The 15,555-nt window shown below is 42.5% G+C and overlaps 1 protein-coding gene across 3 annotated transcripts in view; it reads right to left on the bottom strand.

Annotated features, from left to right (window-relative positions):
• Window positions 1-11,468, bottom strand: part of LOC133458285 (capping protein, Arp2/3 and myosin-I linker protein 3-like) — a 35,496-nt gene extending 24,028 nt beyond the window's left edge. For all 3 annotated transcript variants that reach the window (XM_061738017.1, XM_061738016.1, XM_061738015.1), the window contains exons 1-15: window positions 11,205-11,468; window positions 8,742-8,836; window positions 6,057-6,107; window positions 5,906-5,965; window positions 4,402-4,523; window positions 4,192-4,286; window positions 3,810-3,880; window positions 3,615-3,688; window positions 3,454-3,529; window positions 3,275-3,363; window positions 2,383-2,477; window positions 1,428-1,514; window positions 800-909; window positions 611-688; window positions 429-505 (exon numbers count right to left, since the gene is read on the bottom strand). In XM_061738017.1, coding sequence (XP_061594001.1) covers window positions 429-505; window positions 611-688; window positions 800-909; window positions 1,428-1,514; window positions 2,383-2,477; window positions 3,275-3,363; window positions 3,454-3,529; window positions 3,615-3,688; window positions 3,810-3,880; window positions 4,192-4,286; window positions 4,402-4,523; window positions 5,906-5,965; window positions 6,057-6,107; window positions 8,742-8,836; window positions 11,205-11,262 — 1,238 coding nt within the window. In that variant the 5' untranslated portion in view covers window positions 11,263-11,468. The remainder of the gene's footprint in view (window positions 1-428; window positions 506-610; window positions 689-799; window positions 910-1,427; window positions 1,515-2,382; window positions 2,478-3,274; window positions 3,364-3,453; window positions 3,530-3,614; window positions 3,689-3,809; window positions 3,881-4,191; window positions 4,287-4,401; window positions 4,524-5,905; window positions 5,966-6,056; window positions 6,108-8,741; window positions 8,837-11,204) is intronic.
• Between the last annotated feature and the right edge of the window lie 4,087 nt (window positions 11,469-15,555).

The following is a 15,555-nucleotide window of genomic DNA, read 5'->3' on the forward strand; positions in this document are numbered from 1 at the left end:
ATGAGGCGCACGTATGGGATGAGGTCAAATTGCTGACATGCTAGTTAAACATGAGCGCAGCACTGGGAGTACTGGCGCTGAATGAGAAATACACTTTCACCATAAACAGGGAGAACGAGTGGGGTCAAATGATAGGTGGCCACGTTTAAATATTCATGAGGCTTATCAACGCAGACGGCATGGAGAGCGTTCGGGGTTAAAGCAGCAGCAGACATCCACCGACAGAAAAACACGACGTTCCAGCGGTTCCCACAAAGCTCACTTAAATGTCCCATTAAGCAAAAGATGGAGATGCCAAAGCAAAGAAGACGGGAAGAAAATGAAGGCAGAATGGAGAACGTGACGGAGAAGATGAGTCCTTAAAGGTGATATGACAAGGTTTGGGGAGTTCCCTCTATTGTTTAGGTAATCTTAAAGGTATGACTAACCTGTGGGAGAATGTATTTTTGGAAAGATTCAGAAAGGAAAGATCAGCGCAACACCCCCTCAGAAGAGCCCCAAATAGCTGCGTAAGACACAGGGTGGAAAAATTAATGTGGGTGAGAAGTGCACAGAGAGAGAGAGAGAGAAAGGTATCTTTAATTGATCACAACCGGCCATCCACACTCACGGAGTCGACAGAGCAGTCTGTCCCCGACAGATCCAAGTGGACCAGGCAGTTGGGCTGCGACAGGAAGAGATGCAAGTTCTGCAAGCACAGCAAGCCAGATGAGCAAAGGCACCGTGTTAGGCTGCAAAAAGGGGAGTGTAAATGGAGCAGAGTGTGTCTGGGTTTTGCAGATGGATTGTGCCGTCTCACCGAGGCATCGTCCCCCGAGAGCACCCCGGGGTTCTTGCTCAGGTCCAGGTGCAGGAGGGAGTTGGAGTATTCATCGCTGGAGCACAGTGCTTGAGAGAGAGACACCACGCCTGAGGGAAAGAGACAGAGATGGAAGAGTGCAGATGGCAAAGAGGGAGAAAAAAGACAAAACAAGGAGCGTCACACATTAAAAGACTGGAGATACTCTCATAAGATGATGGCTTCTTACAATATTCATGCAGCTCTTGTAGGAGCAGGCATTAGTGGATGTTAGAGAAAGCAGTGCAGTTTTTTTGTATTATTTCATGTCTCCACTGGGTTCAAGGTAGGAAAAGACAGCAACAGGAGGCAGCGTGAGACATCATAAGTCAATAAGGAGTCAGTGGAGGGCCACAACATCAGACGATGTTCTCGTGGGGAGAATTATCTGCAGCGCAGGATGTTTTACATCCAGTGTGAGTTTACCCACGCTCCAAGAGCTGCAGGTGAACCTCAGCCTTTTCAACTGTCTTCAGTGAGTTAGTGTGTTTCATGAAGGAAGGTCCTGCAGCCCACGATCACACTTCCTTAGCGCTGCTTCAGTCAGTAGATGAACGTAAAGCAAGGGATGAAAGAGAGAGGCACAAACCCTTGGAGGTGAGGGAGGTCTTGGACAGGTTGAGGAGGCGAAGTCCTTTGCTGAGACGACACAACTGCTGGATCAAGTTGGACACACCTGCAACATGCAAAAGAAAAAAGGGGGTATAAAAACTTGACAGCAATAGCAAAGAAGTAAATACAGGTTAAAGAGATGATGTAGAGTTTACAGTGTTTTTCGTCTTTATAAGTATTGAATAGTGAATTGGTATCTTGTTACTAGGGATGGGCGGTATGGACTAAAAAATGTATCACGATAATTTCTGGCATTTATCCCGATAACGATAAAAATGACGATAAAAAAATACCAATTCAACTCCACCTTTTTAACTATAAATCTATCTCGCTCTCAGATCCGCCATGTTTGTTACACAAATCGTCATCAACGGGAATTTATCCTTTTTTCTTCTTTCTTTCTTTCTTTCTTTCTTTCTTTCTTTCTTTCTTTCTTTCTTTCTTTCTTTCTTTCTTTCTTTCTTTCTTTCTTTCTTTCTTTCTTTCTTTCTTTCTTTCTTTCTTTCTTTCTTTCTTTCTTTCTTTCTTTCAGGCTCATTTCCTTCCTTCCTTCCTTCCTTCCTTCCTTCCTTCCTTCCTTCCTTCCTTCCTTCCTTCCTTCCTTCCTTCCTTCCTTCCTTCCTTCCTTCACGTACATTGTGCGTGGATTTAACACAGAACCATAATTCAGGCTTTACACAAAAACATCATCAACGGGAATTTATCATTTTTACCGCGAGATGACAAATTCTTATCGTGAGGAATTTTTTTGATGGTTTATCGTGAACGGTAAAATATCGCCCATTCCTACTTGTTACCATACTAGAGTGAGATTTTGAACTAGACTGTTAGCAGCTGTTAGAAACAGGACTTTCTCTCAGTCTTTGGGTCATTCAGTTTCATTGAAGCATGAAGCTACAGCATGTGAGACAAGCAGAACCGTTTCCTGATACCTTGGTTGTCCAGCGAGTTGTGGGCCAAGTTGAGCGAGTGAATGACCGCGGCAGGGTTCTCTGAAAGAGCAGCTGACATCTTCTGAGGGAAGTCCCTGAGCACACACATGAGTCAGCACCGCAATTAACTATAGCCACTCTAATTAAAAGCAAGCATTCCCTCCATCAATCAATTCATAGTTTGCTATTTTAGATAAAGGTGCACATCAAAACCTCCAAAAGCCTGAATAACCTGTTACATTCCTGTAAACTGTTTGGGGACTGAACATCCCCCTTCACAGAGACAAGAATTTAAAGCATCATTTTAATTGCTGAATCCCAGATGCTCACTGGCTTGTGAATGCACACATTACTGACACTTCTTCCCAAGCCTTCTGTTAAAAGATACTTATCAAGCCCCATTTTAAAAGCGTGGTACAATTCCCCGAGGGCCTAATGAAATAACACAGGGATGCAGTACATAAGGTACCTCTTCAGCCGTGTCTATTCAAAGCAGTCACTTTAAGGGTTCAATTAGGTGGAGTCAAACTCCAGGCGAATTCTGCAAGATCCTTTAAAATTGATGTCAGAACTTTACCCCTTTTGAAGTACAGAAAGAAGCATGTTAATCTGGGTGGAAAAACATGGGGGAAGCTGGGTAATTGATCTGGGTCTGTGATGTCATGATATAGTGCAAACTTTAAAAGGTCACAAAAAAACATCTTGTTGGACTTAGGGATTCCCAAATTGAAAGGATTATATTATGTTAGAGTTTTTGATTGTGTAAAGAACTAAATCTTTCTGTCCATCAGAAAGTCAATTATGTGCTCTCAAGCAAATATTTTGTTTTTTCATCACATGCCACCTTTAGGAAGCTAATATTAGCCTAAAGTTCAGGAGTACTAAAACTCACGATTTCAACCCGGCGTTCTCCAGAGTGAGCTCCTCCAGGCAGGAGGATTTACTGACAGTGTGCAGGACCTGCTCGGTGACCTCAGATCCCTGGTGGGAAAAAGAGAAGTGACACCTTTAAATCAAGCTTCAAGCCTCATCAGCAACAGACCAAGGTGCAACAGCGGCGTTTGCACTCACGATGCGAAGATCTTTGCAGTACAGCTTGGTGAACCAGGTGTTGTACGCCATCGATGCGACAATCACCGCCAAATCTCTGAAAATCATGAAAACAAAGTTAATGAGTCGCCATCTTCCCGGCATCTTAGTGTTTGACCATCGGACCATCTCTCAGCCCTCACCTGCTTTCCAGGTGGCTGAAGTCGAGCAGGTTGAACTCTCGGTTGTCTTGGGAGTGATAGATGGTGTCCACATCCTAGGAGCAGAATTACCCATGAGCCTGTTTGCTGCCGTCTCAGGCCACTCATTTGGTGCACAGTGTGATGTGGCACTAAAAGCACTCACAGAGGCACAGACACAGTCCTCACAGCTCTTACCCACTGCACTTCCTCCTTGCAGCTGATGCCATTATAGTCGCACAGAGCGGCGTAGGTCTCGGAGAAGCCTCCTGAGAGAGGAGGGCGGGAGGAAAAAAACAAAAGAAGAACAAGAAGAAAAAAAAAAGGTGAGATGATGTGCAAAGCTGCCTCCTTTAGTTATGAAGGCAGAGGAAAAGGAGGAAACCAGGGCACGCAGACATTTGTCTAAATTATCAAGGCTTTATTTGCATGTGAGCTCTAAACGGAACATCTGGAAGACCAGTTGTGAATCTGTGCCAGCTTCCTCTTGAGCCTGCCAAGCAGAGCGCGCATGCATGCTGTGTATGCACGTGCAAGCTTGCGTGCAGATTTCCATGTTTGATGATGAAGTCTCTTTTACCACAGGCCCTTTGTGTCTCCACTGAAGTTTCGGAGCTGGGCGAGTACTTCCTGCTCCCCTCTGAAAGGTCGCTGTCTGAGTGACAGATGGATGGACTGCCAACATGAAAGAAACACACGACGCCGTCAGAACTCACCTGCTATTTGATAATTGCGCACGTAAAGGTCATCTGGCTTTGAAGTCATTTTTATGCACGACGGTCACACTTACGCAAAAATGGAGTTGTTGAATATTCGAGACAGAGAGAAATTAATATGGCTGACCACGTGATTGAGGTGGTCGCGAGAGTCAAACCTCAGGGAGTGACTGGACTTGTCGGTGTCGATGATAACCTGCACGGAGAATGACAGAGACTGCATGAACACGACTGTGTCAAGCAGCTGGTGAGGCTTATGGTACACTCTTTAAAGATCTCAAAACTGTTGATTCAGTCATTTTGAATGAATGAATGAATTAAGTTTATTCAGTCATTGCAACACAAAACAACACAAAAAAAAACATTGTACACAGCATTAACTTTCCATACAAAAAAAAAAAAAATTGTTGAACAATGACTGAAAAGGCATAGGCTGAAGCAAAATGCTTATAAAAGCCTACCCTATAGTACCAACTTTCTATTTTTGGCTAACAACCTCCAGAAAACCAAAAAGAGAATAGAAAAGCAAAGAAACAACAAAAGGCAAAGAAACAATAGAAAAGCAAAGAAACATTAACAGATGGTCAATTGCACTTATAAGCTTCAAAAATAGCTTTACAAACCATTTTCTTAAATACAACAAAAGAATGACATGTTTTTAAATTTATGTTGGCATCATTCCAGAATTTAACTCCAACGATGGAGACACATCTCCTTTTCATACCTTTTTTAGCCATTTGTACTGTGAAATTACAGACACCTCTAAGATTGTAACGAGTCTCCTGAATTGAAAAGAACCTCTGTATTGGGTCAGGGAGCATTTTTGATTTTGCTTTAAACATAATTTGCATGATTTTAAAATAAAACAAATCACAAAATGTAATAACATGAGAATTTAGAAAAAGTGGATCTGTTTGAGCTTAGTAATCAGCCTTATTGATGGTACGTATGGCTCGTTTTTGAAGTTTTATTATTGAATTTAAGGTGGATCCCCACAATTCCACACAGTAAGATAAATAGGGAACAATCAATGAGTAGTAAATCAAATGCAAGGCCTTGGAATTCAGTATATTTCTGGATTTATACAGGATTGCGAGTGATTTTGAAATTTTCCCTTTAATATATTCAATGTGTTGTTTCCATGTTAACTTTTGGTCGATGACAACACCAAGGAATTTAGTCTCAAAAACCCTTTCAATATCAACATTACATATTTTTTACATTTATTTTCTGTTTACATACCATGATTGAGGCCTAAAGGCTGGCCATTTCACAATTATCTGTTGCTTTCTGGGTTTTTTAATTTGATTTTCTCTTTTTTTAATAAACTCAACCACTAATCTGGAGTTTATCATAACTTGCACCTGTGCGACTACGTATGGTTTTCACTATCTAATCAAAGCAGAGCATTTTTTAAAAGTGTGTCAGTCTGGACCTCGAACCACCTCCTGCATGTCTTGGGTGTATAAAACTACCTTCTGAGCAAAGTCTAAAATCTGGACCTGAGGACACGGCATCAAAGTGAAAGACATTGCAGAGACGGTTTGTTGAAAATGTATCTTGTTGCAATCACATCACCTGGTGCTCGGGGTGAGAATTCAAAGCTCGGATCTCCAGGAAGTTGAACGTGGTTTCTACCTGTGGTTTGAGATAAAGGCGACAAGGCAGACGTAATTAGGCAGTCAGATAAGAGAGGACACGTTACTTTAAATTCACCTGGGAGGAATACCTTAGCAGGAATCTTTGGAGCCAGGAAATAGAGACGCCAGGTTGCAAGAACCTAAAATAAATAGATAAGAAAGGGAAATAAAGCAAATGGAAAGAGCATTGTTGAAAAGTTGGCATCATAGTAACACTTTCCATGGAAAGAAAACCGTCTCAGGAGTTTCCATGATAATGATGAGGGGAAATACTCCTGTATCGATCCAGCTAAAAGCACTGTTGACCATTAATGGATTAGCATCTGGAAAATACAGGCTACGAAATCACGATGGGTTACAATATTTTTAATCACAATCCTTGGAGTCCAAGATGAAGTTTCTTCAACATTTTATTACTAATGTTGCGAGATTCAATTTGAAACAGTGTGGCTCAATCTCCACTGTTCATTTGTGGGTTTGACGGCAGACTTTACAGGGAAGAGCCACAAAATTTCAGTGCTAAGACAAAAGCATTCCCTGTTGTTCAAGCCAGCATGTCCGTGCTAATGCCCTGCAGTTCTGGTCATGCTGGGCCACACCCCAAACGCACCATGTTTGTCCACATTTCTCATACTACTACGGTACTACTGACATTTAGCAGACAATTTTTTGGGGTTACGTGTACTTTGCATTTCCGGTCAAGGCAAATCAGAGGGGAAGTAAAAAGCAGCTTTGATGTGAACCCATTGATTATTTGTGCATTTCCATCCGAAAGAGCAATTGCAGCACTTGGGTTATTGCACCTAGTTATTTTCAGCAATGGAGACACTTATGTAACGCAGCTCAACCTGAGTCTGCCCCTGGTCCCTTTAAGTGAGCAGCGATTTCTTGTTTGGCAAACAAACCCTTATAAAAGTCATTGTCTCTCTCCATCAAGACAAACAGAGGGTAGTGATTCTTTGGCATTTCGCCGCTCTCCACCAACTCCCGAGCACTGCCCTCTGCTCTTCCTCTTCTTTTTTTCTGCTTCGTCGCTCCCAATTATTTACTCCGTTCTCTCAGACGGCTCCTCTAAAACACCCCCCGAGGACAAAACACCCCCACCCCGACCCAACTGATCCCATGTGTTCCTCTCTCCCCGGTGGAAAGCAGTAATTAAATTACTGCTCTCCCACTGTGTGTCTCTGTGGAGAGAGGAGCTTGACACATGTCTATCTGAAGTACACATTTACAGCCTCTCATGCACCTTCACAGCAGAAAAATGAGACACATGAGGTGGCGGAGCGGGATGGGCTTTACTTCAAAGAACCTCTGAAGTAGTTCATTAGAAAAAGCAGATTGTATCGCTTTACAGTGATGGGTCTTGGTTACGAATGGTAGTTAAGACAGCGAGTAAACACAAGTAAATCATGCTGATGCAGGAGGGGAGAGAGATGCTTAACTGGTTATTTCACATCAAAGAGAGACTCTGCATGATGCACGCTCTCTGTGGTATATAATTATGCAGGAGTGCTGCTACAGGACAGATACTCTAATCTTGCTTTGTTTGACAGTTCAGGTGAAGCTTCCGTAAGAACTCATCAAGATAAATCCCTGTAATCCAAAGATCAAAATAAACTCACCCAAAATCTCATGTCCAACCCTGAAATCTTCACGAAACCATGTTCAACAAAACCTTAACACATTTCAGCCCAATGCGTTTGATAAAACTCTAATCTTTTTCTGTCCTCTCCGTGCACCCAGCAGGAGAGAGACAGAGAGGGAGAGACGCCCCTTGGCTTTCCAGTTCAGCTTTTGAGACATGGATTGAGAAAGAGATTATGGGAAAGATATTTCTGGCAGATAGAAATATCAAACGTCTCTGAATTTCAAAGGCTGCACTAGCAGAAACCGTCCTAACTGCCCAGTCCTGCCGCACAAAGCACCAGTAAAGCGTCCGCTGAGTGAAGCACTGCTCTGCCAAGAAGAAAGCTCATTTGCTTGTTGACAAACTGCAGAAGATGCAACGGGAGGGCCTGATCTGCTAAACAGTTGGATAACTGCACAGATTTCTACTTTAGTTGCTTTAGGCGTTGCATGCCAAGCTTATATTGCTTATAAAGCTCCAAACAATGAAAGCTTATCTGTAACGTGTGTGCATGGGTGACTGGTTACCCCTGTGGATGAGCGCCATGCATGACTGAGTCCCATCCAGGGCCCAGCCGAAGTTTCAGCCTATAGTGTAAAAGTTTCTGGCTCCGGATCCCAGAGTTTATTTTTTCCTTCTTTCTTTCCTTATTTATTTTCTTAAGCTTGCTGGCTGAGCTTCATTCACTCACACTGAGATTTTACATCTCTGGCCCAGATTCTCTGATGAAAGCCCCCCAGAATCAAAGGCTGTCCAATCCCCCCCGCTGCTCCCGCCGTGTGGCTCACTGACACAGAGGAACCCAAAGGCCCTCCAACCGATACTTTCAATCCAATATTCATCCTGCCAGGCTGCTGACGGCGGTCGCAGACGAGGGGTGCCATGTGTAACGCAGTTAGGGAGTGACTGTAGAGGCAGGATGTTCACGCTCGCTGTTAAATCATGAGGATCTTCTTCTTCTTGCTGATGCAGTTATCAACATTGTGACAGAGATCCAGCAAGACTGCATTGGAAATGAACCAACATGTACGGTGCATGCACTGGGCTGCGTTCGAGGAGGATCACAGCGTCCGTCACAGGACACAGAGCTAAAAGATCAGTCTGTTAAGACAACTCGGCCACCAATGAAGCGATAGAAGTTACTCACCAGAATCCTGTCCTCCGTTTTGCCATTTTTGGTGTCGAGTTTGATGCCACAAACAAACCTTATGGATGATTTATCAACAATCTTCCTGATGCTTTCTGTGGATAAAAACATACAACATATTTCATTAAAATAATATTTTTCTTATTCAGTTTAAGCTTTGAAAGGTAAAAAAGAATTATTATTTTCCTATTTCATATCAGTTGATGACAGTTCAACATTTTCAAAAGTAACTCATCATAGAACAAATTATGTCTCCGTCTATTTTCGTGGAACTACATTCATGTCCAGTAATAGAAAAGGTACGCCGTGTTTCCTCTATAAGCCATTCAATAATGTACAACAGAAACATCAATTTGATGAACAGAAAATGAGACATAATGGTTCACTATGCAGGATAATGTGCAGAACCTCCTGTCTCTGCACGTGGCTTTTTATACACATGAAGCGGCCTGGAAGGACACAGTGGCAAAATAAAAACATTCAGAAATATAAAACATATATTGAGTGAAGGCTAACACAGCGTAGGAATATATGAGGAAAAAGTAAGACGTCTCCAAGATAAAACCTCTATAAGAATTGGGCATTAAAACAACAGAACAGACCTGCGTCCACAGGAGGGTTACGTCAAGTTTGCCATTCAAATGCATCTGTCTTGGCATTTCAGCAGATTCAATAAACCAATGGCTGAAGTGATTATGAATACTTTACAAGCCCAACGTATCAGTTACATCATACTAAGAAAAAGTGGGCCAGACTTTCGGTAGTGCTCTGAGATACAGATTTATTGGATGACTTCCTGACGTGCAGAGACACATAAATCCCCTGCAATGCTCTTACAAACCTTGCAGCATCATGAAACTATTTCAGAATGAGCTTCAGCGTTCGCCGCCTGCTTCTTCACAGGACCAGCCTGACACTTGTGAGCGTCTCTGCTTGTGATTCACTGAGAACTGTTCCTGTCAAACAGCATCACTGTCTGTAGCTGTGACCCCTCGACTCGTACACAACGCACAACCTGCCCGCTGCACCGGGGGAAGCGTCTTACTCACCGGCTGGTGGGAGCACACGGCAGGGCGACCCTGCCAGAGGAACACGCAGCTGCCCGCAGGAGTGACATGATTCAGCGGCTCAATTACTGCAACCGCTCAGCATCCCAAACTGACAAGTTTATCAAGAATTCGATACTAAAGGCACTGAGATTTAGATCTGGAGTTGAAGCAGTCACACCGGCCACATAAGCAACCTTGTGTTTATATCCATATTTTCAGTTGCATAGTATTTCAGAAGTAAGGTCAAGCAGGGTAACCTTTACTACTTTATTTTTCCCGCTCCAGAAAATTTCTGCAGTAAATATGGATTATTTGTCAAGTTGCATATGCTTTCCACTGAGCCCCAATCTGTATATGTACAAGTTAACTTGATGCAACATCAAAAGGATGCTCATGCGTGGATAAATCATATCCAGTCCCCTTTTTTGCACTTTCTCTTCTGCAAAAAGCCAGTGCAAACAGCATTTTGAGAGCAATTAATGTCAAACAGAAGTAGTGATCTTCTGCAGAAGAAATGTAACTTGAGCCTCTTCCAGGTGACCTTGTGCACGGCCGGGGCTCCACCTGAGCCGTGCATGCGGGGCTGCAGGAAGCGTGCAGCCCGCCAGGTGAAGCAGAGGCGGGGATTCCACTGGATTAACAGCACGGAGAACCTAACGGAGCCATTAGGAGTAATTAACGCACCAGCAGCGTGTGTGTGCATTGGAGGCGATGCCGTGACTTTGACACGTGTAAGCTGTTGCTGTTGAAACAGAGCAAACATGGGAGCATCCCGTGGCTCCGTTGGTGTTTGTCTAGCTTGTGCTTTTTTCCATTTTTTTTTTTTTTTGTTGCTGGCAAGAGACGGGGAACATCTGCTTCTCTGGTCCTCCTCGCCACACACTTTCACACGCACGCACCGGCGTATAATCGCAAAAGCGCTCGGGCTATTTGAGCAACAGAAACTGAAATACTGAAATACTGAAATACAAATAGGATGGGGATTAAAGAAATAATATCACAGTGTGAGTCAGAACACGCAGGGAAGAAAAGCAGCGCTATCAGACCCACGAGTAGGCTACACACCATTATTACCACAACGCCCCCTTTTCCCCTCTCTGGCCTATAAGACTGATATCAATTTAATTAATTTATTCATTTTTTTTTAAACTCACAATTGATTTTAAAGAAAGGTGTGATATTTCCACGCCTTGAATAATTCATCTGCACATGAACTCATTCCCATGCCGCCCCGGAAAGCTCCAGGACAAAACACGAAGGTGCAGCTCATGACCAGCAGCGATGCGTGTTTCTGCGCGCGGCTGCGTGGAAACACGCATCTCTGCACGGAAACACGCATCTCTGCACGGAAACACGCATCTCTGCGTGGAAACACGCATCCCTGCGCGGGTCCGAGAGAACCAGCAGGACCCACCTGTCATGTCCTTGTCCACACTCATGAACCCGGAGCCAGGGAGCTCTTTAGAAGCCATGTCTGTTCCTCTTTCCTCTCGCCACCCCTCCTCTTCCTCCTCTTCCCCACCGCCGCCCCTTGTCTCCCAGCCTCTCTCTCTGTGTCTCTCTGTCTCTCCCTCGCTCCTGTCTCCTCCTCCGTCTCAGAAATGGACAGAAAGGATGCTCTCTCTTCCCGGCATTCCGACTGGTACAGACGCGCTTCCTGGAAGAGAACCTGCGGAGGTCGGGAGTCTGGGTGTGGGAGCAGCGAGAGGTGGAGGAGGGAGGGATGGTGATGATGGGAGGAGGAGGAGGAGGAGGAGGCGGGGATCATCGAGGAGTAAAGCCTGAATTATGCCTCCGCGTTTACGGCGTACGGCGTAGGCTCTGCGTTGGTGTAACGCGGGACCATAAATCAGCCTTAATGAGGCAGCTGTAGTTTAGGGGCGTCAATTGGGTATGGCAAGGTATGGCAGCCGCCACACTTTGGCTTCAAGGGTTAAATGTAAATGTTTGTTTTTTTAAATACATTTATGGAATTACTCTGTGTCTATTTGTATTGATTATGCTATTACTTAATACATATAGAATAACTACAAATGCAAATCAGAACAACATGATCGATTTCACTAGTTATTATACACTGCAAAAACTCAAAATCTTAACAAGAATATTTGTCTTATTTCTAGTTAAAATGTCTAATTTTTAGTTAAAAAAAAGACTCAAAAACAACCATTTTCACCTGTTTCAAGTAGATTTTCACTTAAAATAAGTACAAAAATCTGCCAATGGAACAAGATTGTTTTGCTTGTAATGAGAAGATAAATCTTGTCCCACTGGCAGATTTTTCTACTTATTTCAAGTGAAAATGTACTTGAAACAGGTGAAAATGGTCAAATAACAAGTTATTTTTCTGGTAATGACTCTTGTTTTAAGTGTAATGAGATTTTTTGACTAAAAATGAGACATTTTAACTAGAAATAAGACAAATATTCCTGGTAAGATTTTGAGTTTTTGCAGTGAGCGAAACTGCATTTGAAAAAGTTCCAATTTTCTTGACCACACAGATAAGCTCCATAGCAGACTTCTGTGATGAGTATTTGCTGGGCGTGTTGATTGATAGTCTAGTTCAGTTCTGTGACTCGTAACCTTGCCATACCTTAGCTTCCACTGAATTGACGCCACTACACCTGTAGTTACCGTACCTGTGAGAACAGGAGCGAAGTTTGAAATTAACAGACTGTGCAGAGGTCTCCTAAGTCCTGATAAAAGATTTCATAAAGTGATTAAAATGATTGAATTTTTTTTAATGCGGTCGTTGTGTTCGGTCCTCCTGGTATTCCACCAAAAACAAAAGGAAAGATGGTAGGATAAGCTAATAAAAACTGAAACTCCATCCATCCATCATCTTTACCACTTATTCATACGTCACAGGTATCTGCTGGATCCCAACTATAGACGAAAAGCAGGGGTCGCCAGTCCATCACACAGGGCCACATTTAGTGAAAACCCTCATTCACTCACTCACTCACTCACTCACTCACTCACTCACTCACTCACTCACTCACTCACTCACTCACTCACTCACTCACTCACTCACTCACTCACTCACTCACTCACTCACTCACTCACTCACTCACTCACTCACTCACTCCTAAGGGCAACTAAGAATCATCAATGGACCTGTTAAACATGTTTTTGGCCTGCGGGAGAAAGCTGAGGCACCAGGAGAAAACCGATGAGAGCTCAGGTAGAACATGCAAACCCCTGCAGAAAGACCCCTGCCAGGATCAAATGAGCTGTTGGTTTGAGGAGCCTAAACACGTGATGGCCATACTCAGGCTAGAATAAACATGGAACAGTTAAATGATTGTCCAGGATCACCCCGATGACACTGAACTAGATCCATGTGCTGAAACCACATCAGGTCGTGCCCAATTTCAACCCACAGAATCGGTGAATGGACCATATCTAAAGTACTATGACATGGTCTTAGTCATGTTGTTTTGTCAAAGTTTTAATAACATCCATATTTACAGTATGTCACTCTTTGTAGTTTTTATAAGATACCAAAAGAAAGTAGACTGATAAAAGGAGAGGTCCATCAATTAATCAGTTGAAGTGATGAAGTGGTTTTTTAAAGTTGCACAAAAACACTTTTTGAAACCCAATTGGTTTTTTCATGAGCAGTTTTTCCTCGCAGCCATGTTTCTTTGGAGGCCGACACGATGTATGTCACTCAAAGTTAGCTCTGGCTACCAGCTCTTACGACACATCCCTGCTGAAATATCTCCAGAGCTTCTGGCAGACATTAACAGTAGAATTTACTGTTTAACATGTTCTCAGCTGTGATATCAAAAATGACTGTCCTGTTTAGCCGATTCTCAGTTCATACAAACGGCTGGTTGGTTCACTGAGCGTGGTGGCATTACGAGTACAGAGGAGGAGGTCATGTCTTGCCATTGAGCCGACTGTCAATCAATCATGTTGGAAATAAATGTGTTGCTTTATGTAAGACCTCCTGATGTGGAACACAAACATTCAACCCCCTCAGAGTTGCCATGGATGTGAAATCAAACGATTGAGACCAAAATGTTTTTTGAACCTGGCTGTAAATATGTTCCTTTCTGTCCTTAAATCAGACATTTTAACACGGGAGTCAATGGAGATTGACTCGCTTTTGGAGCCAGCCTCTAGCGGCCAGTTGAGGAACTGCAACGAATCTCAGACTCAATCTGGAAGTAAAACAGCTGGCGCTTGGGGCAACTGACCAGCCAAACTCACATATATATCCTATAATTCAATGCATCACTACTGCAGGAGCCAACAATGTGACCCTTCTAAAAACTAAGCACATATTAACCCCTTTAGAGGAGAATAATCCATACCGATGTTTGCAGTGATATTATTTAGGATTCCTGTGTTTATAGGCTTTAAAGAGTCCGACTCCTGTATTATCTGTTTGTATCTTAAAGACATCGAAAAAAATATGGAGGTCACACATGATGCATTTCAAGTTGAGTATAAGGAATGTTTGATTATTTTCAGGAAGTATTGTTTAGGTCTTGCTGTCTCCCATCCATCCTGCTGGCCATCGTCACTTTAGAGTCAGCTCTTGCGACAAACGCTCATCACTTTGTCACACAGCAACAAAGATGAAATGAGCTTCCAGAACCAGTGGACATCTTATCAGAAGTAAAACAAGAGTAAAGAAACCAATGATGAAATAGAAAACGATAGAGAGAAGCAAGGAAGACACATGAACTTTATCTTGGAAGTGTTGTAAAAGTGATTAAACCTCAACGTTGAGGTTCCCCTCAATGTTGAGACCTGCTGAGCTAAAAAATGACAAAAGTTATTTTGTGCTGCTCTAAAACTTTGATAAAATCAAGAGATTAGAAGTGCTTAAGACGTTCACAGCACTTCTTTAAAACTAATTTCAGTGGTCTTTTTTGGCAGTGATCTATCTACTCAAAGTTATTTTGAACCACAAGCCACATTCACATATCCACACTGTACAGCACGTAATCAAACATTAATGACCACACTGGGAGAAACACACGTCTCAGCATCTTGCCCAAGGACACAGACAACTAGACGGAAAAAAAAAGAAACTCCACACACTCCTAAACCTGCCGAAACATGGAAGCTGTAACGGGACCAGAGCTGGCTCAGGCAAAGGTAGACAATGTAATGCGACACCTAACTTTATAGATGTTAAGCCAGATGTACTTGATAATCTGGACTAGCTCTGATTCTGGGAATTGTGGTATGTTTTAATACCACCGACATCACCAAAATGTCAATGAAACATTGCTGACACCAAACAGATAAAGCACTGGTTACAGTCTAAGTTTAATGCAATCATTAGGAGTCTCAAGACTGAAGTTTTTTTTTATTTTTTTTATATATATATATATATTTTTATTAGGGGGTAATGCACAGTGGAACAGGAATAAAAAAAAATGATACTCTCTACCTCCTAGGATGTTTTTTTTTTTGATTCAAGAACAGAACAAACATTCAACGAAAATATTAACAAATAAATGCAAATTATTTTAAGTAATATTTAAGCATTAAAGCTACACAGTATCAATTAAAAAATAGATGAATAAAAAGCGGAGAAAAAAAAGAAAAAAAAAAAAAAAAACCCCAATGCAAAAAAAAAAACAAACCCCAAAAACAAAGTAAAAGTAAATAAATAGATAAAAAGGAGGAAGAAAGAGAGGAATGAGAGAAGAGAGGGAGGGGGGATCCTCAAGACTGAAGTTTAACACGTTTATCCATTTGCTATTGGATTGTTCACTGCCAGATCATTTGGCTTTGCCATA

Source organism: Cololabis saira, chromosome 13 (genome assembly GCF_033807715.1).
Source record: "Cololabis saira isolate AMF1-May2022 chromosome 13, fColSai1.1, whole genome shotgun sequence".
NCBI classification, from domain to species: Eukaryota; Metazoa; Chordata; class Actinopteri; order Beloniformes; family Belonidae; genus Cololabis; species Cololabis saira.